The 20,428-nt window shown below is 43.5% G+C and overlaps 1 protein-coding gene across 4 annotated transcripts in view; it reads left to right on the top strand.

Moving 5' to 3' along the window:
- The window catches only part of ZBTB7C (zinc finger and BTB domain containing 7C), a 317,489-nt gene extending 297,561 nt beyond the window's left edge, over positions 1-19,928 (top strand). For all 4 annotated transcript variants that reach the window (XM_073619312.1, XM_073619285.1, XM_073619302.1 and 1 more), the window contains exon 3: positions 18,508-19,928. In XM_073619312.1, the coding sequence (XP_073475413.1) occupies positions 18,508-19,114 (607 nt within the window). In that variant the 3' untranslated portion in view covers positions 19,115-19,928. The remainder of the gene's footprint in view (positions 1-18,507) is intronic.
- The last annotated feature ends 500 nt before the right edge of the window (positions 19,929-20,428 follow it).

Raw genomic sequence — 20,428 nt, forward strand, 5'->3', positions numbered from 1 at the left:
GAAACCAAAAAAAAGGCAAAAAAAGCAAAAACCAGATCTCTATCCATTAAAAAAATGGTCATTTTTATTCCGGAATCTTAAACTAGCCAATTTTTTTTTTATCATATTTTAAATTCCACCCATGTTCAGTGTTATCCTTCTAGTCGACGTTGACCCTCCCCTCTGTAAAGCCGTTGACCCTCCCCTCTGTAAAGCTTGCCCCTGACCTCATACGCTATTTAAAACATCTCTAAAATGCGAGGAACCTTCTTGCCGCAGCAACCATCTGAGCGATTATGTGCCTCTTAGGACAATGATGCAATAATTACTTGTGAGGAAGGATTTGGCCTCATGACTTTAAACAGAGAAGACATGTGAAGGTTTGTTTTCAGAAGAAATTCATAAAGCATGGGGCAAGGAGAGACCTTCCATAGAAGACAGGTTATAGAACAGACCATGGGACTCTGCTGCCATCTAGTGACCAATGTTAAACATAACCGTAAAAATAAAATCGCATTTGCAGGTTGCACCATTGAGGGGTGAGGAGCTGGGACAACGTGATGCAATGAAAGCAAAAAGCAAAAAAAAAAAAAAAAAAAGATTTAAAGGGAGCGCTTTTGCGTTTAGATTGGAGCCACGTGGCCCCCAGGCTTCCAGTTGAGGGCCACTGCTAAAATTTTTTTTTTATATATAATTTTTTTTTTTTCAAATGCAATTGTTTATTACATTTGTTGTCTATCTTTAAAGGGCATCAAGTGGGTACTGTGAGCCGAATCTAAAGGTGCCCACACATGCAAGCTGGAAAAAAAAAAAAAAAAATGAATTTCAGCTTTTGAGAATTTCCTTGGTTGTTTTTGATGCAAATAATTGATGCCATATGCGTTATACACTACACCCAAAACAGTAATACTGACTCATAATCTCATATCTCTTAAATCGAACCCATGAATTTAAAACTTAAAGCGGTATAAAATGCAAAACCAAAATGTAATCTGTTGCAGCTTACCAATCCTTAGATGTGGTGGCTGCATTCGTTTTCTTTTTTTAGGCTTTTTTTCCCCCCTCTGTTTTCACCTGGAGGTGCGGCCAGTAAAACTCCTCCTGTATTAGAGTTTTCTTTCGTGATGAAGCCATGGTAGAATTAAAAGAAAAAATATGGATAAGGGGATTGGATTTCAACTATATATATATATATATATATATATATATAACATAGCTCCCAACTGTCCCTGATTTCGAGGGACTGTCCCTGATTTGAAGCAATGTCCTTTTGTATATATATATATATATATATATATATATATATATATATATATATATACAACATAGCTCCCAACTGTCCCTGATTTATATATATATAATACAATGTCCTTTTGTATTTTATATATATATATATATATATATATATATATATATATATATATATATAAAACATAGCTCCCAACTGTCCCTGATTTCGAGGGACTGTCCCTGGTTTGAAGCAATGTCCCTCTGTCCCTCTTTCCCCCTCATTTGTCCCTCATTTTGGTCTGATCTATATAATTGTATATAAAATGTACTTTTTATCTTTCAAAAAGTTTTTCCCAGTGCTAAACCTTTCATCCAAATTCTAAATTGCTGGAATAGTAGTGGTAAAAAAAAAAGCCCTTGTGGATTTAATTAAACTTTTTTTGGGTTAATTCTCCTTTAAGGGGGTGTGGCAGGGGGGCGTGTCCCATGCCTGCATACATTTGCTGGTAGGTGTCCCTCATTCCCATCTCAAAATGTTGGGAAGTATGTATATACACACATATAGATAGATATATCTATATATATAGATATATCTATATATATATATGTATATATATAGATATATCTATATATATCTATATGTGCTGTGTGGGGTGTTAGAGAGGAGGATATGGGCACGGGGGTTTGGAGGGGGACACAACTGAAATCTGGGGGGGGGGCACATGACATGATGAACCCTCTTGGGCGGTGGGTTGGACACCTCTGGGCTAAATGATGCTGAATGTCTTTCACCTAAGAAATGAGACATGCTCTATCTGATGTGCTGTGCAGCATCTAATGAACCATAAAGATATGAATGAGCGAGTTTGAAGTGAAGGAACTTGACTGGCCTGTACAGAGTCCTGACCTCAACTTAATAGAACACTTTTGGGATGAATTATTAGAGTGGAGACTGCATGCCAGGCCTTCTCATCCAACATCAGTGCCTGACCTCACACATGGGCTTCTGGAAGAACGGTCAAACATTCCCATAGACACACTCCTAAACCTTGTGGACAGCCTTCCCAGAGGAGTTGAAGCTTTTATAGCTGCAAAGGGTGAGACAACTCAATATTGGACCCTACGGGCTAAGACTGGGGTGCAATTAAAGTTCATGTGCGCGTAAAGTCAGGTGTCCCAATACTTTTGGTAATATAGTGTAAACAGTGTTTTTAAAGAAGGGGGGGTGGGGGGACACAAAACGCATTAAAAATGCATCAAAAATCAACGCTTGCGTTTCTGGTGCGACTCCATTGAAGTCTATTACATGCAAAACGCAATCTGCTGCGGGGGAAAAAAAAAAGTCCCCAACCCTTTCCATAAACGCACCGGATGAAAAATGCACAGATGTGAATGTGTCCCAATAGGAAACCATGTTAAATGGACTGTATTGTGTTTTCTGCAAAACAGAAAACGCACAGAAAAGCGCATAGGAACGTAGGGTAAGTGTCCCTCATTCTCAAGTTGGAAGTTTGGGAAGTATGTAACTGTGAAGGATATATTGGGCTCGGAGACCACCCTCAGGATCATCCTCCTGCTCCTTCTCAGTATGGCTCATGTTATGTCTGGGCCACACATAGAAGATTCCTGAGTGTGATAGAAAAGGGTGGAAGTGGAAGGAGATGGAAGGTGACGGAGATCCAGGATAGATCCTGCCTGCATTGTCTGGAAGGAGCAGCCATGATACAGAAAAGAGGTGATAAGATATCTCAGAGCTCATCAGTGCAGGATCACACACGTCTCCGGGGGAGGAAAACACCAAGCTCTAATATATGGAGCCTATGTGAGAGCAGGGAAGGAGCAATGGAGGCGATAGATTATGAAATATACATTTTAAATAAATACGAGGATGATTTAGTATGTGAGCGCCGAATGCGCTCCCTCTGGTTTCCAGCAATCAGCTTCTCCTATCTGCTCCCATTTGATCTGTTAAAGCGATATTAAACCCAAAAGAAAATATATATATTATATTGTAGATTACCAATCCTCAGATGAGATGGCTGCATTCGTTTTCTTTTTAGGCTTTCTTCTATTTTCATCTGGTGATCCAGCCATCAAGTCTGTTGTTTTTCAAAAGCGCAAGCTCTCCTGCAGAATGTATCAGTTGACACGGATGAGATAAACCACTTAACACTGGAAAGGGGTGCTTACAATGGTCAGCTTTTATTTATTCATGCAAAACCTTTATCTCAAAAGGAAAAAAAAAACAGTTTGCTGTAACCAGGGCTTTTTTTCCTCAGAGATTAGGTGCAGGAACTCCCTCCTTCCAAGTCACCCATTATCTCCACCCCCTACCCACTTCTGAACACCATCCCTTGGTTCCACCCCCTACCCACCTCTGAATACCATCCCTTGGTTCCACCCCCTACGCAATTCTGAATGCCATCCCTTGGTTCCATCCCCTACCCACCTCTGAATACCATCCCTTGATTCCACCTCCTACCCACTTCTGAATACCACCCCTTGGGTCCACCCCTACCCACTTCTGAATACCACCCCTTGGGTCCACCCCTACCCACTTCTGAATACCACCCCTTGGGTCCACCCCTACCCACTTCTGAATACCACCCCTAGGTTTCACCCCCTTCCCACCTCTGAATACCATCCCTTGGTTCCACCCCCTACACACCTCTGAACACCATCCCTTGGTTCCACCCCCTACCCACCTCTGAATACCATCCCTTGGTTCCACCCCCTACGCAATTCTGAATGCCATCCCTTGGTTCCATCCTCTACCCACCTCTGAATACCATCCCTTGATTCCACCTCCTACCCACTTCTGAATACCACCCCTTGGGTCCACCCCTACCCACTTCTGAATACCACCCCTAGGTTTCACCCCCTTCCCACCTCTGAATACCATCCCTTGGTTCCACCCCCTACCCACTTCTGAATACCATCCCTTTGTTCACCCCCTTCCCACCTCTGAATACCATCCCTTGGTTCCACCCCCTACCCACTTCTGAATACCATCCCTTGGTTCCACCCCCTACCCACTTCTGAATACCACCCCTTGGGTCCACCCCTACCCACTTCTGAATACCACCCCTAGGTTTCACCCCCTTCCCACCTCTGAATACCATCCCTTTGTTCACCCCCTACACACCTCTGAACACCATCCCTTGGTTTACCCCCTACACACCTCTGAACACCATCCCTTGGTTCCACCCCTGAACACCACCCCTTGGTTTCTACCCCTGCCCACTTCTGAATACCATCCCTTGGGTCCACCCCCTACCCACTTCTGAACACCATCCCTTGGTTCCACCCCTACCCACCTCTAAACACCATTCCTTGATTCCTACCCCCTACCCACCTCTTAACACCATCCCTTGGTTCCACCCCCTACCCACCTCTGAACACCATTCCTTGATTCCTACCCCCTACCCACCTCTGAACACCATTCCTTGATTCCTACCCCCTACCCACCTCTGAACACCATTCCTTGATTCCTACCCCCTACCCACTTCTGAACAACATCCCTTGGTTTCACCCCCTCGCATTTTTTAGAGAATACAGAACCAAGTATAATTTTTGGTGCTAAGTCATTTGTGTGGAATTTGTAAGTAAAGGCAGGAAAATAGGCCCCCTGCAGCCAGCAAAAAAATACCTCTCCCCCAAAAACAATAACCCCCCCCAGCAAAAATAGATCCCTACCAGCAACAAAGGAACCCGTCAGTGACAACATATCTCCTAAGAAACAATAGATCCCTCCCAGCAACTATAGACCCCCCAGCAACAATAGTTCTCCCCGGCAAAAATGGACTCCTAACAAAAAAAGTACCCTACAGCAACAATAGATCCCCCACCAGCAACAATAGATGTCCCAGTAGCCAGCATCAATAGAACCCACCCTCAACAATAGATCTCTCCCATCAACATTAGATCCCTCCCAGCAACTACAGAACACCCAGCAACAATAGTTCTCCCCGGCAACAATGGACTCCTGACAACAAAATACCCACCAGCAACAATAGACCCCCACTAGCAACAATAGATGTCCCAGTAGCCAGCATCAATGGACTCTTCAGCAGCCAGCAACAATAGAATCCACCCTCAACAGTAGATCTCTCCCATCAACAATTGATCCCTCAGCAACAGCAGATACCAGCCACCAGCAGCAATAGAACCCCCAGTGACAATAGATCCCCCAGCAGCCAGCATCAAAAGACCCTCCAGCACACCCCAGCAGCCCTTGCCATTGCATACATTCAGTGCTGAAGGTGCCGGAACTGCGTTGCCCTGCGTTCCCGCCGAAAAAAAAAGTGAGAGCTGGAGTTTGGCTTCAGTTTGTTAGTGTATTTAAATCTGCAAATACATTTGACGCTCCCCTCCCTCTCAGACTGACAATGCTGCTGTCTACCCCGCCTCCTGTGCGCATTCGTCCAGAGTGGGGACACTCTAATACAGGAGGTATGTTACTGGCCAGATCACAACGTGAAAACAGTATACCATTGAAAGCATTTTGTTCCATCTGCTTGATAAGTTTAAAATGACCTGTTGATCCTACCAGAAATCTTGTGAGTTGACAACTTCCTGTGCTCCCTGCTTGTACTACATTCTTATCAGTTACAGCTTTCTCAGGACTACAGAACACCTCCTATCTATGTTGCTGGAGATAGGGGTGGGGAGTTATTCTAGTCCTGTCCTTCCTAGAGTGACAACGCTGCTCCTCCATAGGTACAGTGTGGTGAGTGTTGTCACACTAGGACAGGAAGTATGTTACTGGCAGGTAAAAATAACGTAAAAAATGCCTGAAAAAGAAAACGAATGCAGCCACCAAATCTGAAGACTGGTAAGCTGCAATAGCCATTTGCCAACCACAATACGTATATATACGTTGGGGCTTGCAAGTGGATTACCATGATTATGGCTAAAGATATCATCCATAACCCTGGTATTTTAATTTTCAGCCGACGACTGGCTTCTTATGAATGAAAGCGGTCCAGGAGGCTAATTAGACACTGGATCGCTTTCAGCAGTGGCGGTGTGTCCGTTAAGGGCGCATGGGCGCTGCCCCTCTCTCCAACCACCCCCTCTATGACCAATGGATAGATTCATGCATTCCATTAATCTATCCATGGCCATCACTGCCATCCCCTATTCAGGCGCCCTTTTCGGGCGTCGGACGACTGAATTACAGTGGCGGGGGGTGTTTTTGAAGCGCCTGATTAGAGCCATAGACTCTAATAGGGGTCAAAAAAGGTGACCTGCGAGCGCCATGCTTGGCGCTCGCAGTTCACCCAGGTGTGTTAGAACAGTGAATGAATATTCGATGTCCTAACACTGAACCGCCCTTTCCGCCACTCAGGTGCTCGGGTCTGTTACCCGTCACCTGAGTGGCATTTACTTTGCATTTTAAACAAGGGAAGGTTCCCTTGGGTTTATTCTTGGATGTTATTTTAGTTTGATAGTGACTGTGAACCAGACCATCCCTCATTGATCTAGATCTTCTAAAAGTTATCTGAGGGTAGCTTTTGAGATGTTTAGATATGGTCTATTTGTCTATGTTGACCAGAGAATCAGGTAATGAGTCTTACCACTGCCTCTCTCCTGTGAGCGCAATTGAAGTGCCTTTGCCTCCTTTTCAAAACCTGAATCTCTGCTGCTTATCCGAAGATATTGAATGTAAGGGATGCTCATCACCAGAGGCGAAGTGTGAGAGCTCTCTGCATGCAAGATTGAATTTCCAGCAGAGGATTTTCGAATTAATGTAGATCCCAAACTGCCATCCTGATTCACAAAAATTGTGATATCCAAAAATGTCATAGTTTTTTGGTGAAAATCAATTGTTAATTTTAGATTGAGTTCAACTGAAAGAAAGCATTTCCTCTTGTGTCCCCGTCCAAATAAAAAAAATATCATCGATAAAACGACGCCAGATTAGGATCTTGTCAAAAAACTCCTGCATATCCTCTCTGTAGAAAAGGTTCCGCTCTTACCCCCCAGGTACAGGTTGTCGTAAGATGGGGCACATTTTGTCCCCATCGCCACACCCTGCACCTGGAGGAAGTGGGAGCCATTGAACAGAAACACATTGTTTTCCAAGATGAAGCCTAAGAGGTCAAGAATAAACTTGTTATAAAGTCTGGATGTTTTTTCACGTTCTGAAATGAAGCCCTCCACAACTCGAACCCCCATCTCATGGGGAATAGAGTTGTAGAGGGCCTCTACATTAATTGCTTCGCTGGGGACATGCATCCCATCAATGGTCTTTAGAAGGTCCATGGTATCTTGTATATAGGATGTTAGTGCTTCCACATGGGGATGAAGATAATCATCCACCATCTGGCTGGCAGTCTCCATGAGGCACCCATTGCCCGAGACAATAGGTCGCTCAGGAGAAAGAGTCTAGCTCTTATGAATCTTGGGCAAGATGTAAAATATTGGAGTTTTTGGAAATCCAATGTTAATAAATTCCCACATTTTTTTGTTGATTAATTTATTGTAATACATTGAACCTATTAGCTTCCTGAAACAAATACTCATGTTGTTTACAATTCCCAAGGATACCTTTCTGTACCAGCTTTTGCTATTTAGAATGTCCATAGCCATACCTTCATATTGGGTACGATCGATTACCACCAAGTTGCCCCCCTTATCGGAGGGCTTGATGATTAAATTTGAATTTTCTTGCAGGGAGCGAATCGCTTCCTGCTGTCCAGAAGTTAAATTGGAACAGGATAATCCTTTCCATTTATTATTCTGGATTTCATTTGTAACTTGTTTGGTGAAGGCCCAAATGTTAGGGTTGGCTTGAAGAACCGGAAATGCTCAGGATTTGGGTTTGTATTCCCTGGCAAAGAAAGAAAGAGCCGGATCTGCAGGGAAAAGCAAAGGAGGAGGAGGGACACCTCCCGACAGGGACCGATTGTCCTCCGCAATGGGGGATTCGCTCTCATCAGTGTGACCCTCCTCCCACAACTCCATTAAATCATTTAGAGCCTTTGAATCATCTATAGTAATTTCATCCCATATGGGATTGTCCAAGGGTTGCAACAGAGCTTGTGATTGCTTCTTTTCGAAAAAAAACTTAATTAGTTTACGTGACAATAGGTTGATATCTTTGATTAACTCAAATCGATCTATCTTTTGTGTTGGACAAAATGTCAGGCCTAATTTTAACACCTGAATTTGTTAATTCGTGAGAGAGCAGGATGATAAATTAATTACTTCAAGCTGGTCTTTGTCAATGGAGTTTTGTAAATAGCTTGTTCCATACTGAATGCCTTTTTTGGGTCTGGTGCCTGTTGAGAGAAAACTGGTGCCGGACGTAAATCTGTCTGGCATAAACTCACGTTTGGGGGACTTCCCTGATTTGTAGCGCTCGCGGATTGTGTAGTATAGGAATCTAGTGATGGAGTTACCCCGCTTGCTCAGAAGGACCCATCGATTGGGAAGTGGAAGGTTTAGCTTGTGTTGAGCGTGAACCCGTAGTGGGAGTGCATTTCGGTGTGGATAGTGGTGCATTTTCTATATCTTGTTTGAGTTTTTGAAGACCCGGTGTCTTACCTGTGCGCGTGCGATCGTGAACCTGTGAAGAAGACATAAAAGAATTTGATGAATTATTAGAGTCATCAGGGTCATTGCGAGATTCCTTAGTACCCGACTTTTTGTGGTTCCATCTTTTATTTCTTGCTTGAGTCCAATTATAAGCTGTATGATTGCCATAGGCTAATGTGTCACGTAAAAACGTATTTTTTTTTGCTTTTAAAATATCAGCAACGAAATTCTCCAAATCACTTTTTAGAGTTTGTTCCTGTGAATTAAATAGAGAATCAGATATTAGATTCTCATTAGCCTGGTAGAGCTTTTCAATTTCCCTGTCTAGTGGCATCTAGCTCTAGGGAACATTGTTGACACAGCAAATTCATCATCTGAATAGAACAAGCTTGCAGGTTATCCTCCCAGTTAGATCTAAAGTCTGGTTCAATTTTGTTTAAATTGGAGAATGTATATGTAATTTCTCTTTCTCTCGGTCTAATAATGATTTTTGAAATGTAGAATTCTTTTATTGAAATTAAATTTGTAATAATGTTTTAATGTTCTCTGTGGTTGGTAATATTATTTATTCTCTTTACAGTATTTAGACTTCATGCAGCACTATAAATCTCCTGAAGAAGCTCTTGCAGAGCGAAACATGTTGACTAAAAGTGGTTGTAATAGTGTATGAATTCACAATATAATACTGAATGTAAAAATATATTTTTTTAAATCTATATTTAATAAAAATTATTTTGTAATTAAAAAACAGATTTATTTTTCTATTGGCACCTTAAAAATCCCGTTTCCTGAATCTTGAAAATGTACTTTGTTTCACATGATGTGGTGCCTTTTGGTTTCTCAGCACCCCAAATCTTCTTTTACCAGACATCCCTAGTTTCTGGGGACAGTCCCCAGGCTGAGAACACTGTCCCTGGACCATGTCTGTCCCCGGTTTTGTCCCCGGCAGGGCTGCTGATAAGCCAGGACAGCTGGCCCTGTCCTGAGCTCAGCAGGGGGTGGCGGGCAGCCTCATAGTTGATCGGTGCAGAGATAAGGGAAGTTATAAGCACTGATCTCCCTTTGTGGCTTTCAGTGAATCAGCTGACAGCCGCTTCACCTCCTCTCCCTCCCGTGGCTGTCAGCTGCTTCATTGAAAGCCACACAGGGAGATCGGTGATTGTAACTCCCCCCACCACCGCACCGATCATTCCCTACTGCCAATCAAATGTCCCTAATCTCTGGGCCACCATTCCCTACTCTGGCTCCCAGAGTCCTCCTCCGGCTCCTCATCCGGCTCCCGGTGTCCTCCTCCGGGTCCTCCTTCGCCTTCCTGTGTCCTCCTCCAGCTCCCTGGGTCCTCCTCTGGTCCCTCTCTGTGCTCCTCCAGGCCCCCCTCGTCCTGGATATGTCAGGATGGAGAGCACAGGAAGGAGCCGGTAAATCTGTCATTTACCGGCTCCTTCCTTTTCTGAATGAACAGAGTTAGTGATCACTGACTCTGTCCATTCATAACTGAACTGTGTTTACGATGCTTCAATTTATGAACGGAGAGGAGCCTCTGTCTCCTCTCCATTCATCTCCAGTGCAGTTAAGGCTGTAGAGAAAGGGACTGGGGAATCTGTGTTCTTAGTCCCTCTCCCAGTCTCAAAGGGGAGATGTCAGGGGTCCCCCTGATATCTCACCAAAGCCCCCCCCCCCCAACAAGGCAGATTTAAAAAAAATGAATTGTGATAAATATTTAAAAATTAAATTGTAAAAATAATAAAAAATTAAAAAAAACTGATGCAATCAACTCCCTCCCACCCCCCACCCCCCAAAAAAAGAAAGCATTGTAAAAAAAATAGCAAAAATATATAAATTGTAAAAATAATAATAAAAAATAAATTGTAAAAAATAAAAAGCTACTGACACCGTCCACTTCTCTACTGACACCATCCACTGCCCTACTGATATGATCCACTGCAAACCTCCTCCCCCCCAAAAAAAAGAATTGTGACTTTTTTTTTTTTTTTTTTTATTAAGAAGAAAAAAATAAAAAAATGTATACATTTAAAATTATTAAAAAATAAATAAAAATAAAACTGACACTGTCTATTGCTCTACTGACACTATCCACTGCCCTACTGACACCATCCTGCACATACTACCCACCACCATAATACTCTACACTCTTTTCCTGCACATACTACCCACTACCATATACTCTGCACTCCTCTCCCTTAGCTGATTATTATATTAGTGTCACTGTTGATGTCAGTGTCAGTTGGTCAGTTAAGCCAAAGATGATAAAACTTGCCTGGTTTAGCAGATTTGAACCATCTATGGGTGTGCACCCCTGAACTCTGCACTCTGTACACAGCACACCTCTGTCCTTCTTTGGTAAAAATAAAATACAAAAAGTTTTTTCTCTATTTTATCTTCTTAACATTTAGTAGTCATATCGAAAAAAAAAATCTAAGAAGTATCTTTTTATCTCATAGACGAAATGTGAGAAATAACGTATATATATCCTACAATCATTCCATAAACACATACACTGCATATATCATTTGAGGAAAATATGCTTATAAAATAGTTTACCATTTGCCAATAAAAAAAAAAAAAATATGTCCCTGGATTTCATTTTAAAAAATCTTGTCATCTTATCTAACGGCTACAGCTACAAGTTTCTAAATACAGATTTTTGTACTTTTGAAATATTGGATCTGATTTATTGGAGTTCCCTTATGATTTTCTTTAGATATCCCTTTTAAAAGTTTTACTGTATTGCTGTCTATAACCCCGTTTCCCCTCACGTCCTGCCCTTGTGATGACGTGAAATGTCCTCAAAGACTACCAACGCAGACCGGGGCGTGGCCGCTATGTGAGAGGAAGAAGACGTGTCCAGCCTAGGCCCCTGCCATCCGTCTTTTACATCCGCCGACATCCTGGTTTCTACTGCTCATCCTGCAATACAGGTACCTCCCGGGGGTCTGGGAAGCTGCCCTGATTCTCCCCATGCACGTGAGACACAAAATGGCAAAGAAATCAGCCGTACAGAGGCCCGGAATGTCCCGCCGAGCACTCGTGCGGTGGCCATCTTGCCTGTCAGCCCCTGCACTTCTGTCTCATCAGAGACACAGACAGAGCCTTCTGTGGCGGCACCTGTGATACCAGAACCTGTGGGCTCCTCGACTGGCAACCGGGTGGATGCTCAGCTCCAGGGTGAGCAATCCACCGCAGTATTTCTGGCAGCTATAGCGGACAGTAAGTCCTCTGTGGAGGAGAAGATTGACACCCTGTCCATAGAATGTGGGTTAATAAGACAGGACATGGACAAGTTTAGAGGCCGTCTCCATGAGGCTGAACAACACATCTCTGAGGTGGAGGACACTTCTGCCTCCACTATGCAATCTGTGGCTGAACTTCAGCAACAAGTAAAACTCCTGATGGCGCGTTCGGAGGAGGCTGAGAACAGACTCAGACGCAACAATGTCCGGGTAGTCGTGCTCCCCGAGGGGGTGGAGGGTTCTAATCCCGTAGTATTTGCTGAAACCTTTTTTAAACAGCTCTTGGGCTTGCAACACCTCCAGTCTATGTGGTGGAACGCGCACACAGGGTGCCCTCCGGCCGGAAGCCTGCTGGTGCGTGGCCAAGGGCTTTCCTGGTTCACCTATTGAATTTCGGGGACAGGGATCTCATGTTAGCAGATGCCCGTAAGCATCCTGAACTGAAATATGAAAATGCTGTTATACATCTCTACTCTGATTTCTCTCAGGATCTCCAGAAAAAACGGCACTCCTTCACAGATGTCCCCAGGCATCTGAGGGAGAAGGGCCTAGTTTACAACATGCTATATTCTAGCCGTCTAAAAGTTATTCACAATGGATCCGCAAAATTCTTTGAATCCCCTGCAGATGCAGTTGACTGGTTGGATTCCATCGCCTGAAGTGGTATGCTGGGAGTTGCTGTCCATGTATGATATGATTTTTGGGCTGTAACCTGCTCCTCTAAGACAGATACTTTCTTTAACAAGTGGATAGCATTAAACGATCCGGGACTGCCTATCCGTTAATTGCGGGAACCTACGATTTGATTGCTGGACACTGAAACGTAGCTGTAAGTCTACAAGACCCCTTCCGGAGTGGATAGACTCTTAGAACGATCCACTGATATTTTCTGTTTCTGGGAATGAAGTTTCTATGGTGTTTTTTTTTTTTCTGTTCACCTGGGTATCTACACTGTTACTAAAAATTTTTTTGACTCTTTTGCTTTTTTTGTTTTTATTTTTTCAACCTTTATCTACAATTTTTTCTTTTTTTTTATCTTCTGCCCTGAGAGATTCTATTAATAGGCTTGTTCTTTGCCTAGTACGGATTATGCTGTTACTGTGTTGTTTTGTGGTGCGTTGTGGCTCTCTGCATCCAGGTCCTACCTCTCTGACCCCCCTTCACTATTGCATTTATCCTGTCCTTATGTTCTATAAATTATCACTTTATTGCCCCGTACACACTATCGGACATTCCGACAACAAAATCCATGGATTTTTTCCGACGGATGTTGGCTCAAACTTGTCTTGCATACACATGGTCACACAAATCTTGTCGGAAATTCCGAAAGTCAAGAACGCGGTGGCGTACAACACGTATGACGAGCCGAGAAAAATGAAGTTCAATAACCAATACGGCTCTTCTGCTTGATTCCGAGCATGCGTGGAACTTTGTGCGTCGGAATTGTGTACACGCGATCGGAATTTACGGATTTTGTTGTCGGAAAATTTGAGATCCAGATCTCAAATTTTGTGTGACGGAAATTCCGATGGAAAATGTCCGATGGAGCCTACACACGATAGGAATTTCCGACAACTAGCTCCCATCGAACATTTTCCGTCGGAAAATCCGACCGTGTGTGCGGGGCATATGAGTAATCTCAAAATTCTACCCTGGAACGTCTGAGGATTAAACTCTAAATTTAAGAGATCATTGGTCCTCAATACCTTAAAGATCAGAATCCGCACATAGTCCTCTTACAGGAGACCCATCTAACTCGGAGCAGGGTACTCTCCCTAAACAGGAGTTGGATTCAGAGAGCCTCATACACTCCACGCATTCTTAGTATGCTAGAGAGGTTGCTATGCTAATACACAAAAGGTTGACCTGTTCAATAGAGCATGTAGTTACAGATCCCCAGGGGCGTTATTCCATAGTGGTACTAGAAGTAGAATCCCAGCTACTGGCGTTAGTGAATCTCTGGTCAACAAAGCAGTACCATACTATAAAGCTACCTATCTGAGCAGAGGGGCTCTAGCCAAGTTTGATAAGGTCTGGTGGGGTGTATGGCTTCTGTGGACACAGTCTCAGATTAACTACATTATCAGGTATAGTCACTGATACTGGCGTTTGCTACAGAATTGTGAAGGATATGTTTTTTGGAGTGCTAGAGGAGTGCGGACCAACCAGAGACTAATGTAAGGATTTTCTCAATGGGCGGCCTCTTCATGTACCTAGAGGTTAGTGCTTCTCATGGTAAAGGGACTGGGGGGATCAGGGAGGGAAGGACAGCTTTCTATGCTTTCTATTGTTTTACACTGGGATGTTTTTTTTTACTCTGTAACCAGTGGTTGTTCCCACTTTAAGTGGGCTATTGTTCATTTGTATGTCATAAACCCTAATACAAAGTAATTTTTAAAAAAAGACTACCAACGCAGCAGTATTCACCCAGTAAAATCTGTAACCCTTATTTTACTCTCTGAACTTGAATCTGCGTTGTATGTAAATCCTGACATGTATGCAGCTTTTGCAACATAGAGAGCAGTGTAGCTGGGCTGAGAGGCCGCAAATGGACCCCATTGTTGGGTTACCTCTTGCACTGGTCACTGCATTATCAATGCCTTACTGTAGTTAATGGAACAAAACTTGGAGGTTTATGGAGTTCATTGTGTTTATGTGAGTCAAGTTTACTTCTCTCGTCATAAACAAGTTTATGCAGAGTCCTAACAGGAAGCCATCAGGACCTGTTATATGCGGCTCATACAATGAGACGCATCCTGTGCTTTGATCCGCTGCAGACTGCCACTTGTTTGGCCTCAGTTTTTGAATGGTTCACTCTACAAAAACCTGCTTTTAGGAATAAAAAGGCCTGCTCTTTTTTATTACCAGCAGTAAACATGATAATTACTCACGTAGCAAGTACTGTGTACTCAGCACAACTCACGGACAGATAGAAATGTACACTGTTTTGGTAGGAGCAGGTGACTGGCTATCTTCAGATCCCAGTAGACACCCCAAAGTTGATAGATCGTGGGTAAGGGAAAGTGTGTTGGTTGAATGATGCTGATGGTTATCTATTTGGATGGAGGAGTTAATTGTACACATTGACTTAGGTGTTGCTTGCCCATTGATCATTTTATTATTGGTCTCTATGAATAAGCCCTATCATGGGTGAAACTCGTTGGAGGCGTGGCTAGAGGTGGAAGGTTCCCAGTATGTGCTGGAACCTACTTGCTTGTTCATTGGTGTGTTTTCTTGAATTGAGGTGCAGTGTGGAACAAGGGAAGGCTAAAGGATAAAACCGGCTTCCCATGCTGCTGAACGATGCTTCACTCCTTATTACTCCTCATGTGAGGTCTGGTTGGCTGAGAGTGGCAGTCTCTTGGGTCAACCACAGCTGTCACTGATTATACCTACTGACCTTCTTTTCCACCCCTCTCTTTTGGTGAGGTGGGGGTCAGCAGGAAGAACCAGTGAGAGCTGCAGTGGACCATGGAGACTGACACTTGGTTTCCCAACGGACTAGTTCTAGTGGTTGAAACAGCGTTTTGCAACATGGGGTGCAGGAGAAGTTAGTATTAGTCTCTTATTTACAGGTAATGCCGGGGCGCCGCTCCCCTATCCATGCGTCTGGCCCCTAATCTACATGCGGGGCACAAGACGCATGGATTCCAATGGGTTTTTTTTTTCTTTTTTTTTTTAGAAGCACACGATTAGAGCCAGAGGCTCTAATAGGCTTCAAAAAAAGATGGGCTTACCCACTTGTGTGACAATAGTAAATGAAAATAAAGAAATAAAAATGAATCTTCAAAGTTCGCAACAGAGGCACTGAAATCGAAGCTTCCCTTCCCTTTGGTTTCTATGGAAACACAACTTGCCAGCCTGCTAGCATTTTAATGCAAACACACAGCAGGTGTTTTTTAAAACAGAACTTCAGTCCTCTCTTCATTGACTCTGCCCCCCACCAGAACTGCCATTATGGCCGTGCACAGATGTGTCAAAGGGCTCTGTCCAGCCTTCGGGTCCTGACAAAGCCTTTTATTGCATCTGCATACATGCAGGAGATTTCCTGCACATACACTAGGACAGTAAAGGTTCGGGACCTCCATAATTGCCATCTTTGTGCATGTGTGGGGTAAACTTCACTTGGGACCAGTGGCGGCCCGTGAAGAGGGGGCGCACGGGCACCGCCCCCCCCCCCCAAGCTTTTCACAAAAAACAACAAAACAAACAAAAAAGTGGTCACTTTAAGAGTGTCCAGGCACCTGACACACAGCAGTCTATGGGAACCTTTCACACCTTGCAATCAGCTGATTGCAACTGGGAAGCTGATTTGCCCGTGTTTAGGGAGTGTTCGGAGCGCAAGCGATGCGCCCGCAAACACTCCCACTCTACAATGATTTGTCTCTGGCTCCTGTCCTTTTTTTTTATAGGCGGGGATGGAGGACTACTGGGTGGTGCTTTTTGCTGCACCGTGGCGTCACTACCGGTTTCCCAGCTGGCTCACTGTGCTGTGAAGTAGACTCTGAGACTGACTGACTGTGCGACCGACACGAGCTGGAAGCCAACCTGAGCTGAGCAGCGCGGTAACAGTAGGTAAAGCTAACGGTGCCACGGGCCTCAGGCTGAGTAAGCTGACTGTCTGACAGCCGCGAGCTGCCCCTCCGCTCCGCACACACTTCCCTCAGTTAGTCACCTGCGCTTCTCTGTTCGATAAGGTCTTCCCACTCAGTGGTTGCAGACTGGGCCCAGGCCAGGGATGATCTTCTGGCAGTGGTCACTGCGATGACAGGTGTATTATACAATGATGAGGATGAGGATGATGATCATCATCCTTATATATGCCCTGATATGTAATACTGAGCTAAATACCCTGATCTGTAATGCTGAGCTATACACCCTGATCTGTAAAGCTGAGCTATATAACCTGATCTGTAATGTTTAGCTATATACCCTGATCTGTAATGCTGAGCTTTATAACCTGATCTGTGATGTTGAGCTATATACCCTGATTTGTGAGACTGAGCTTTATACCCTGATCTGTAATGCTGAGCTATATACCCTGATCTGTCATGCTGAACTGTATACCCTGATCTGTAATGTTGAGCTATATACCCTTATCTGTAATGTTGAGATATATACCCTTATCTGTAATGCTGAGCTGTATACCCTGATCTGTGATGTTGAGATATATACCCTGATCTGTGATGTTGAGCTATATACCCTAAACTGTAATGCTGAGCTATATACCCTGATCTGTAATGCTGAGCTATATACCCTGATCTGTGAGGCTGAGTTATAGCGTCTACAAACTATGGGATAGATTTCTGGATTTTTTTTCTACTAGTAATGGCAGCGATCTGCGACTTATAGCGGGACTGCGACAATGTGGTGGACAAATCGGACACGAAGTGACACTTTGTGTGAACCAGTGACACCAATACAGTGATCAGTGCTAAAAAAATGCACTGTCTCTGTACTAATGATACTGGCAGGGAAGGGGTTAACATCATGGGCGATCAAAGGGCGTGCTTGCTAACTGTGTGGGGGAGGTTCTTGTACTGTGGGAAGGCAGGGATCCGTGTTCCTGCTTAGCAGAAACACAAGATCACTACCTTCCCTTCTCACAGAATGGCGATCTACCTTGTTTACATAGGCAGACCACCGTTCTGTCTCTCTTGGGAATGATCAATGGGACCAGGCAGGCATTAGGTTCGCGCGGACCCCCTGATTGGCTCCCCCTGTGTCCAATCACAGTGGGTTGCCAGCGGCGCGCGCATGCACCCCAGACCCGGAAGTGCAAAATCACGTACAGGTACGTGATTTTGCACAGGAGGGCTGCCTTGCCACCATATATTTACAGCATGCAGTCGGCATGCATTTAACTTTGGGCCCATCACTGCTGCTCTTACACCTCTGTAGGGCGCTCTACAATGCTAGGAAATGAAATAGAGCAACCTTCCTCCTGGCTTTAACAGATGCTTGAATTTTTCCCATTATTTAGTCAACTAATTTCATTGGAAAGCCCTTGAAATTTTGCCAAGACCTGCTACTTGAATGGAATTCCAGACATATTCAACATGTTTCCTTTGTGCTTAGAACATGCACATTATAATATGTACATTTTTACCCAGCCAAAGACCACATTTACATTTAGAGTTTCGAAAATTTAAAATTTAACATTTTCTCATCTCTAGGGTTAAAAACGAATATCGATTTGACACTGCTGACCATTAGAAAATTGAACGAACGTTCGAAAATGAAAACTCTCTAACAAAGTTCTTCTGGTGTATGGCCAGCTTTTTAATGGTATCTGGAGATGAGCTTTTAAATTGCCATAAATTGCTCATTTATGAAAAATACAACTATTTCCATAGAAACATTAGCTATGAAAACAGCTTGAATGACTACTCACATGATCGTATCCTTTTTGTTCAAACTAATTTAGGAAATATAAAAATAAGAAAAGTCAAAGGTTTCAATAAAGTAATCCAATAATTATTACATGTGTTTTTTTATTTTTCAGACAAGACAAGCTGAAGATTCACATGCGAAAGCATACAGGTGAGCGTCCTTATCTGTGTATCCACTGCAATGCTAAGTTTGTCCACAACTACGACTTGAAGAATCACATGCGCATTCACACTGGAATCCGTCCCTACCAGTGCGAGTTCTGCTACAAGAGCTTTACCCGATCGGATCACCTCCATCGCCATATCAAGAGACAAAGTTGCCGAATGTCTCGTCCCAGGAGAGGAAGGAAGCCTGCGGCTTGGAGAAATTCCAGTTTATTGTTTACGCACAACAACCATGGAGGAGAGGAGGGTTTTATGGTGATGCCTCCAAGTCTGGAGAACAACAGAGACCACGTTGTGGCTCCCGGGACCATTGGCGTTCCAGGGCCTAGCCAAAAACATCTACTTGAAGAGCCTAGAAACCTCCTGAACTTAACAGACTTGGAAAAACAATACGAGGACTCTCACATGAAGCTACTGGAGAGGGCGCGCCTAGACACAGACAGAAATGGAGGACTATACCCATTTTCTTTGGGGGACAACCTTACCCCAAGGCAGTTCTTTGATCCTTGGAGTATGACGTTGAACCATGCTCCCCTTTCTGAGACAAGCAGTTAAAATCAAAATCAGCTTTATTGTCAATATGGTTGAAAGTGAACTTGTCAACTGCCCAAATTGGGGTTGGCCATTTTGTGGAATGAAGCAATATTCAGCTTAACAACTAGGAATTGGTAATATAAGAGTAGACGGCATGGTGGGTTTCATGTTTTAGGTGAATCTCTCATTCTTGAAGTATCAATTCATCAATTAGTGTGAAGCAAATTAAGAATATACGGCACTCTATACAAAGTATTATTTAAAGTGTATGTAAACCCTACCAATGAACTTCTCTTATTTTCTCATTGTTGGTCTGTTTAAATTTACAATCAGAAGGGTTTTGTTCCATCTTTTCCATTAATGCAAAAAATTGATTGAAAAAAAGAATGATTGCAAAAAAATTGATCCAGCCACAAATCTTATGAGCTGGTTAACTTTGTGTGCTCTCTTCTACAGTTAAAATGTTCCAGTTCCCTCTGAGGTCTACAGAACACCTTTCCCAATGTTCTAGAGATTAGGAGAGGCCAAGTGTTTTGCAGTCCTAACACACTTCCTGTTCTTGCATGACAATCCTGTGCCTCCATAGATACTGATGCTGAGTGAGCTGTGTCTCCGAACTACAAGAAGTGTGTTACTGGCACTGGCAGGGTCACCAAGTAACGATAAAGGAACCAAAAGCCTGAAAAAAAGGAAAAGGAATGCCTCCAGGTCTAAAGGCGGCCATACATGGATTGAAATTCAGCCGGTTCAGCCGGTTCAGCAGGGACCAGACAAATTTTGATCCATGAGGCTGGTTGTAAGTTATTCTGACAGCAGGAAGACTTCCCCACCATCAGAATACACTGATTAGTCATTAGTCGCTATAGCCAGTGGCAATGTTCGCCTGGGAAAATCCCAACAGGCTGGTTGTACAACCAGCCTATTGGGATTTTCCCAAGTGAACATTGCCACTAGCTATAGCGACTAATGACTAATCAGTGTATTCTGATGGTGGGGAAGTCTTCCTGCTGTCAGAATAACTTAGCGGGAGTGATTGGACATGGAGTGTGTGAATGGGGAAATCGGGTAATATTTTTCATTCGTCCAGCCTAAGGACTGGCAATACAATATACTTGTTTAGATATGCTTTAACTATGTTGTTCCATAATTTTACCAGTTGCTAAAAGGCCAATGGGAAATGGTCACATTTTATTAAAAATCTAGTTGTGTGACTACTGCCATCTACAGATGATTACAGTTGACTTGAAAGTTGGCATAGACACAACATGGGACATTGCTTTTACAGATCTCTGTCATACCTAAGCTTTCCTCCTAACTCCATCCTAGCAAAGCCAT

This window comes from Aquarana catesbeiana, linkage group LG01 (genome assembly GCF_042186555.1).
Source record: "Aquarana catesbeiana isolate 2022-GZ linkage group LG01, ASM4218655v1, whole genome shotgun sequence".
Taxonomy (NCBI): Eukaryota; Metazoa; Chordata; class Amphibia; order Anura; family Ranidae; genus Aquarana; species Aquarana catesbeiana.